This window comes from Apaloderma vittatum, unplaced genomic scaffold, assembly GCF_000703405.1.
Source record: "Apaloderma vittatum isolate BGI_N311 unplaced genomic scaffold, ASM70340v1 scaffold25039, whole genome shotgun sequence".
In the NCBI taxonomy this organism is placed as follows: Eukaryota; Metazoa; Chordata; class Aves; order Trogoniformes; family Trogonidae; genus Apaloderma; species Apaloderma vittatum.
The window spans coordinates 5,987-13,736 of NW_009736217.1; the positions used below are offsets into that span (position 1 = coordinate 5,987).

General features: G+C 54.4%; 1 protein-coding gene across 1 annotated transcript in view; it reads right to left on the reverse strand.

Moving 5' to 3' along the window:
• The window catches only part of LOC104279568 (diacylglycerol kinase beta-like), a gene marked incomplete at both ends in the record, with an annotated part of 15,947 nt that overhangs the window by 352 nt on the left and 7,845 nt on the right, over positions 1–7,750 (reverse strand). Inside the window, 5 exons of the mRNA XM_009876893.1 lie at positions 1,436–1,637; positions 4,330–4,420; positions 5,373–5,437; positions 6,936–7,096; positions 7,524–7,613. Of these exons, the coding sequence (XP_009875195.1) occupies positions 1,436–1,637; positions 4,330–4,420; positions 5,373–5,437; positions 6,936–7,096; positions 7,524–7,613 (609 nt within the window). The remainder of the gene's footprint in view (positions 1–1,435; positions 1,638–4,329; positions 4,421–5,372; positions 5,438–6,935; positions 7,097–7,523; positions 7,614–7,750) is intronic.

Genomic DNA, 7,750 nt, shown 5'->3' on the forward strand with positions numbered 1-7,750 from the left:
GAAACATCAGGGCCAGCACACCCAGGCTGCTGGATGCCCTGGAGGGCACAGTGGGGATGTGTCCCGAAGTCCCCTGTACCCTGAGACCACCAAGCTGGGTGTTCACAGTGTTTGGCAATGCTGCTGTCCACAATCTCTGGAGCAAAATTACTCCTGGTCTGAAACAGTACCTGCTCCTGCATGGCTGCAGGGTGGCAGTCTGGATCCTCACCAGCTCTTCAAACACTTGTTTGCAGTGTTGTGTAAAATGGCAGCAGAACCTCTCCTGGGCATTCTGGGTCACTGCAGTCCCCCAGGAGCTGGCATGCATGGGATATCCTTCCTGGGAGGGATGCACTCAAATTCCATGGCATTGCCCCTTTTTCCAGCTCCTCCTGCCTTTCTGGACCACGAGGAAAGGTGCTCAACACCGGGGCAACTTGCTCCATATCTCAGTCTCTTCAGGGTCCTCTTTCACTTGTTTGAAACCCTGCCAGTAGAAGCCCCCTGAGCTCCCCTCTTGAACCCCAGGGGATGTGCCCAGGGGACCAACTCTGCTGCCTTTTGCTACCTTTTGGAACTGATCTTTGCTCTGCCTTGCTCCTTGCTGCCCACTCCCACTGGTTCGCTCAGCAAGGGACAGCCAGTGACAGCCTGGGATGGCTGATGACAGTGCCATGTTGGCAGCCATGCGGCAAGAGGGCTGTTTCCCACCCCAGCCCCAGGCAGTGGGATGTGGAGAGTGGAAAATATGGGCACTTCGCCTATTTTGCTGTCTACTTTCTAACTCAGTGCTGTCTGCTGAGGAACCCTGCCAGCTCTTTGGGCTGGCTGCACCCTGCCTGTGCCCGTGGAGATGGCTCTGATGGCCACAACAGTGGGTGCGAAGTGCTGGCTAGGGCGCAGCACAGATACTGTGCTGCTCCTGAATCCCCCCAGCCAGGCTGGCAGCACTGCGGCAGAGCCTGGGAAAATGCTTACAAAAGACCTCAGTGCCAGCTCTGCAGCTCTGCTTCCGGCCCCTCCTCTGCAGCAGCGGGTGCCCAGCCCTGCAGTGGCTGTCTGCCAGCCCCGTGGGGCGCCCAGGGCTGCCTGGCCTCATCCCGCCCAGGCACCCCATAATTCACTCCACGAGCTGTGATCCCCAGAGGGTGTGGGGAGAGGTGAATGACCGGGAATGGGAGCTGTGTCCTCTCCGGCCACTGTGGCATGGCATAGCCAGGCCTAAGAAATATGATCCTGGTCCATACCCAGGCCAATGAGGCTGGATCGTTCTTGGGGTCACCCTGACACCCCAGAAGATAGCAAGCTGATAGCAGCTCCCCCAGTGCTATTACTCCAGTACCACATGCACTGAGCTGTGGCCAGAACCAGCTGCTGCCTGGCTCCCTTGTGCTAACCCTGCAAACTCTACGCACCCCACAAACCCCAGTTGCCACTGGGCCCCACTGCTCACCCTGCACACAGAACTTGAGCTCCTTGGCATCAGTGACCACCGTGGTATGCAGCTTCTCTGGCGCTTTCCTGCCCAGCCGTTTGTAACCACGCTGCTTCTTAGTCTCACCCCAGAGGTTGGAGCCGCCATACATGCTGGGGATGTTGAGGACGGCGATGCCTTCCAGGGATGCGTTGCTCAGGTCTAGCAGGGTCCCGTCACACTGCCGGGCACACGGGCAGGGTTAGGCCACAGGGACAGCAGGAGCTGCTGCCTGCCTGCTAAAGAAGCAGGGCTGCCCAAGCATGCTGCCAGACAGTCCCCAAAACAAACCTATCCCAGGGTAGCACAGGCAGCCCCAGGGTGGCTGAGGCTGGAGGGGCAAACAAATACTCCTTGTCTTTGCTTTTCTAGGTCTGAGAACAACCACCTCCTCTTCCTCGTGCCATCTTCCCCTCTACAGTGATACAAATTTTACTATACATCCACGACGGCAGCTTCAAGAAGCAAATTCCTATGAGACCACACAAAACCTCAGCCAGGCTTGGTGCTGCAATCCAAAATTGCAGGCAACACCACCTCAGCCCCAGAGTGACCTCCATTCAAGCATCTCCAGCATGCACTTTCCCACCCCTCCTTCAAACTGACTCCAAAGAATCAGAAAGTTTGGCTGCCCAAAAACTAACGCAAACCAGTTTATCTTCAAGTGCAATTTAGAAACTAGAAATGAGGCTGGAATGAAGTAATAGGAAAGGTGTCAGAGGAAAACATGTCAGTTTTTGGAGAGAAAACTGCAAGGTAGTGCACAGAGCTGGTATCCTGGGCTTCACTGTCATATAGCAGGACTGCCTCAGCTGAGAATTCCCTGTAAAAGTTAAAATATCTGTTACCTGCAGCTTTCCCACAGGACTGGAAGTAGCAGCCAAGAAAATGAATTTCTTAACTTCAGGTCTTCTCATGGTACTCAGATGACACTGGATCCCCTCTCTAGATACCTTTGGAGGAAGCAGCTGCTCTCCTATTCAACTGCATTTTCCCTTGTATTTTTTTGCATGTTTTTTTCTCTTGCATTTTAGTCATGTGATAACATTTCTGACCTCTCTTGCTTTGCCAAGAGGAATGCAAATGGGCTGATGAATCTCCACTGCTGCTTTGACTCCAGTTGTTTCTCTCTAGAAGAGTAAAGGTCTCCAGCTTATTTTTAATATGCTGTTGGTAAGCACTAAGCACGCTGGCCATACATGTGTGGAGCTGAGTATGAATACAAGCAGATGTCTCTGTATGTTCAGATCTGCTCTGCCTTTCCTGATGCTCTGATATCTTATTTTTTAGCCTCATGCTGAAAGCAAAAGGCGGGAATCTTCCGGTTTGGGAGTGAAGAGCTGTCTCTCTGAGACTTGTAAAGGATGTAAATCCCTTATTTCTCAATACATTTTAATGACATTATGTAGGAACAGAAAAGACCCTAACACTCTGAGCAGGAGATACCGAGTGAGGCAGACAATTTGTCATGAGAGAGACAATACATCCCACACCTGGCCGAGCCAAGCATCGCCAGGTATCTTTCCTGCCTGCCTGTGAGGCAGCGGGTCCTGACCTAGCCACAGTGGGATGGGAATGAGTTGGCTGCCCCCGGGCTGCCCGGGCTGCCCAGGCTGCCAGGAGCCCGTTCCTGCCCAGAGGTGTGCGGGGCGGGCAGGACTACGGCCGTCCATGCCTGCCCATGCACAGGCGTGCAGGGAGCAATTTCTCCCTGTGTAGCCCTTCCCTGTTAGTGTGCCAGCAAGCTACAATGGGCTCTTTGAGCAGGGGCAGCTGACGGCACGCTGGCAGCGATGCTGGAAGTAGAAATTTGCAGCTGGGGAAAAAGCAAATTTATTTCCAGGAGCTGTAGGGGAACTAGTGCCAATTTCCAAAACAAAACTGCCATTTCTCTGCAAGGCTGACAGTTGCCTGGGAGCTGGAGGGAGGACAGGCTGCCACTTTCAACTTCAAATACTGTGGGATTAACACTTTCCTGGCGACGTGGCACCAGCGGGTGCCAACACGTGCTTGGCAGGGAGGGCATGGGCAGCGAACGGGGCACCTTGGGAGGAGTGGGGGTCACTTCACATCCATCTCCAGCAGCATCAAATCCTACAGACTGCCCCGGGATGCTGGTGCATGGGCAATGAAGGGGGTGAGATGGCCATGTCCCTGCTCCTTCTTCCCACCACCTCCCAAGGGTGCAGCTACCCTCTTTGGGCTTCAGGAAGGCTGAAACTCCCCAACTAGAAACAGTCTGTAAAGTTCCTGCCCATAGTCACACATGCCACACCATGCCACCAGCTCCCCGCGCTTTGCCTGCACTCTGAGCCACCGGCACCCCTGCATCCGCTGCCCGGTCTGACTCACATCAGCCCTTTGCAGCAAGCGATGCTTTTTTTCCCTCGCCTTCAAGCCTCAGTTATAAAAGGGTCATTTATCCAGAGATAAGGAGAGGTGGAAGTTTACAGCAAAGCATGGCCCAAATCCCCCAGCACAAATGGGGAAATGACAGTGCTCTTAGCAACCGTGGGCCCTCCTCCTTGCTCTAATTAAAGTCTGTTTCCATGTCATCCAACGAGGGCTGGAGCAGACTGGAGTTTACAGTGAGAATATTCTAGGCACGCTCTCAAATACAGCTGGAAGGAGGGGAATATACAGGGCCATTCGGGGAATATACAGGGCTATTCTTCTGCCTGCAGCTGGCCGTCTTTGCAGTAAGTGCTGTGCGATGGAAGAGCATGTCCTGCCAGCCACCGCATCCTCCTGCCGCCATAAGGGGTCAAAGCTGCTGCAGCATCCCTTCCCCAAACAGCTAAAAGCCATGGGTGACATCTACCAAAAAGCCTTTGTGCTGTGGTTGGAGCTAGGGACCATCCCCAGAAACCCACCTCCACCTCAATGTAGTCATGGAGCTTCTTGCAGGTGGCTGCAAACGTCTCCGATGTGCCAAATTCGAAGTACCACAGCTTGTTCTTCATCCTGGGGTACAGAGAGGCATCAGCATTCTGCTCAGAAGAGGCACCTCGTGCCGGCCGCCCCCAGCCCAGCCAGATGGGCTACCAGAGCCCTTGCAATGGAGACACGAGCCATGAATGGGGACATCGTGGAGAGGGACTACCAGTGCCATGGTCCCAGGGAGCTGTGCTGTGGGACAGGGGGTTGCACATGCAGAGCTGGCTCTGAGACCCTGCAGAAGAGAAGGATGTGAGTGCTGGGTGGTCCATCAGCAGAACTGGGTGTGGGTTGTCATCTCTCAATGGGGCTGCAAGGGACAGAACAGTACCCCATGGAGGGGATGTCCCCTGCCTCAGCACCCTGCCAGGCAGGCCCTGGCCACTGCTCATCCTCTGCATCAATCACTGTGCCAGGCTTCCAGAGGGAGCTATAAGCTGAGGGGAGCTGAATTTCAGAGCAGAGCCAGACACTTTGGTCCATTTGGGGTTCTTCTAGCACGTATTTCTGAACAGGGGATGGGGGTCACAAGCCATGGCTCCTGCTGCTGTCCTGCCATTTCCATGTACCTTGAGCATAGCAGGAGTGAGCTGTGACCTTCTGCCTGCTCGGCCCTCATTGCCTGGCCTGCTCCTGCTGGTCCAGGAATTCGGTGTTAACTATAAAGCATGAATGAATGTACTTGTGTGTGTGGCCAAGTTCAAGCACCCTGCCATGCTTCAGGGGGCCCAAAGAAGCACCCTGGACCCCCACCATACCTGGCCCCTGCTCCCCGGCCATGCCTTTCACATCCCCTGCCCATCTCCTAAGGTCAGCTGAATACCGCACTGCCTCCTCTGGGCTGTCCCATGAGGAGAGTGGGGAGAGGAGCCCAGTGGGAGAGCAGCAGGCTCCAGCATGTCTAATTGGCACAGTGCACAATAACAGTCAGGTGACTCCCCTTCGTCCAGCTTTTGGGGGGACCACAGGCAGCCCTTACCTGCTATTGAATTTCTCAGGGTGCTTTTCTCGCATGACATGGAAGCGGTGAGCAATGGAGGCATCCTGAGGGGAGAGGGAGCAGAGATGTCAGCGGCACAGCAGGGAAATAGAAACACCCTCTATTCCACTAGCACATGCCAGGATACAGGGGCTCAGCTCTTTACCCTCACTGCCAGCCCCCATGGCACAGGAGCGCAGAGTGGGGGCTGTGCCAAAGCGATGGAGACACTGTCAGACTGGCTGTTTGCAAAGCCTTGAATGGACTTGTTAAGCAAGACATAATTCCTTCCCTCATCATAGGGGCTCCACAGGGAGGTGATGCTGAGGGAGAGAGGAAAGGCTACCAGTGGGGTAGTGGGGCTCCAGGGACACCCCAGGACCCTGCAATGTGACAGCTCTCCTGGCAGCGTGGCAGCTCTCTCAAAACTCATTGCAACCTCTCCAATGCAGGGTGGGAAGCTGTCACTAAACGTCACCTGCAGTGACATCCTCTGGCATTAGGAAAAGCTGATGTGAAACTAGAAGCATCTCACAGCACTGCCAGGTGGGTGACCCACGCCGTGGTGGTACCACTCAGGCACCCATGGCCCAGGACAAAATTGCCCCTGGGAACAGAAGTGCTTTCCACTTTGCTGTTCCCCCAAAGCCCTGCTGCTTGCAGGAGTGACCTCTAGCACTAAGGAAAGCCCCTATGGAAGCTGCCATCCTCCCCAGGCTCCCTAAACTCCATGGGTTAGGAAAAAATGAGGGAAACGAGGTCCGAGCACCAAAGCAGAGCTTTGCCAATGGTTGCCATCTCAGCAGAATCTTAAGTGAGGTGTCCAGCAGATCTCAACCCATCCCTGTGACCTCAAACTTCTCTGAACCTCATTTAAGCTTCTCACACACTTGATCTTGCAACATGGCTAGCTGGGAAGAGAAAGATTCCATGCCTGTTTATGCATTTATGTGCTGCCATTACAAATGACAATAAAACCAGAAAAACAATGCCAGGAGATGGAGGGAGGTTGGGAATGCAAGCAAAGAAGAGCAGTGAGGGAAAGTCCCTGGCTTGGGAGACTCAATCTCAAATATAGTTTCATCAAACTCCTAGGCTTTTGTGCTCTCTGAGGAATGTCATCAGGAACCAGTCCCTGCTCCTGGGAATCAGCTTAGGGTTGGCTCAGAAAAGGGCTAAGGATAAGTCTAGGAAGAAACAGGGAATGAAGTGTCGGTGTCTGGCATCCCTTGGGTGCACCTGCCAGGCTGGATCACTCCAGTGAATTTACAGCAGCTGAGGCATTTTCACTGGCTGAGTGGAAAATACCCTTGGGAATCCCCTGATCCAGGTGTGTTTGAGGCTGTGGCTGCACTAGGGACCCAAGTGAGATCTCCTCTGCTCCAACTGGCCTCTGGAGCTCTTCCCTCCACTTTGCCATGGTTGCACAGCTCCGGTGTGCACAATGCGGCATTGGTCTGGGCACTGATTACCAGCCCTGTGCTGTGCTGCTCTCTCCAGCTAAAATGCGTGTGCTGTGCTCTGGGCTGCCCTCAAGACCCATTCCTGCCCCATGGTACTCACCACCCCGATGGAGAAGTAGTTGTTGATGATGGTGGATGGGACAGGATCTCCCTTGGCCTCTCTGTCACTGGGAATGATGTCTATATGCCAGCGGTCCAGCATCACCTCTGTGCTGTGCTCAATGTCTTTCAGGACCTTCAGCAGGTTGCCTCCTTCATAGCCTGTAAGGGAAAGAAGGTGGATGTTGGAGGAATACAAATGAGGAAGAGGAGCACAGCCATACCACTTGTGGCTGGAGGTAGTTGGGTGCTGAGCACCTGGGGGAGCCTGGGACTGCTCCTATGGCACCAGAGAGATACCCAGCTTGTCTTTGCAGCAGTGGCAGAAATTTCAGCTAACAACACAGCACTCCCAGGTGAAAAAAGTTGTTGGGCAGGACCCAGATGACGGGAATTTAGAAAGCAGCAGCTGCTTTTTTTTTTCAGAAGGGGTTAGGGGAATACTCAGGAGGCACCAGGGCTGAGATCCAGCTCTAAGCCTCATCCCAAGAGTCTGAGGGCCCTCCCTTCCCTTCCCCATCCAGGATGGCACCCACTGAGCCACACTGGATGGTCCCCACAGCCCCAGGTGATGCTCACGCAGCCCCACCTCCTCCCCAGCGCAGGCACCGGGCCAGGTCATTGCCAGTTCCCAGGGGCAGGACAGCCACTGGTGGGTGCTTCACGAAGTTCGCCTTGTCTGTAATTCAATAGGAAAGAGAAGTTTGTGGCTGAAAGGGCTCATTCTCTGCCCATCTCTGTGCCCCTCCTCAGCAGCCTGAGGGTGATGCTGTTGGCAGGACCCCCACTCTGCTCTCGCCAGGGGAATATTGGGAA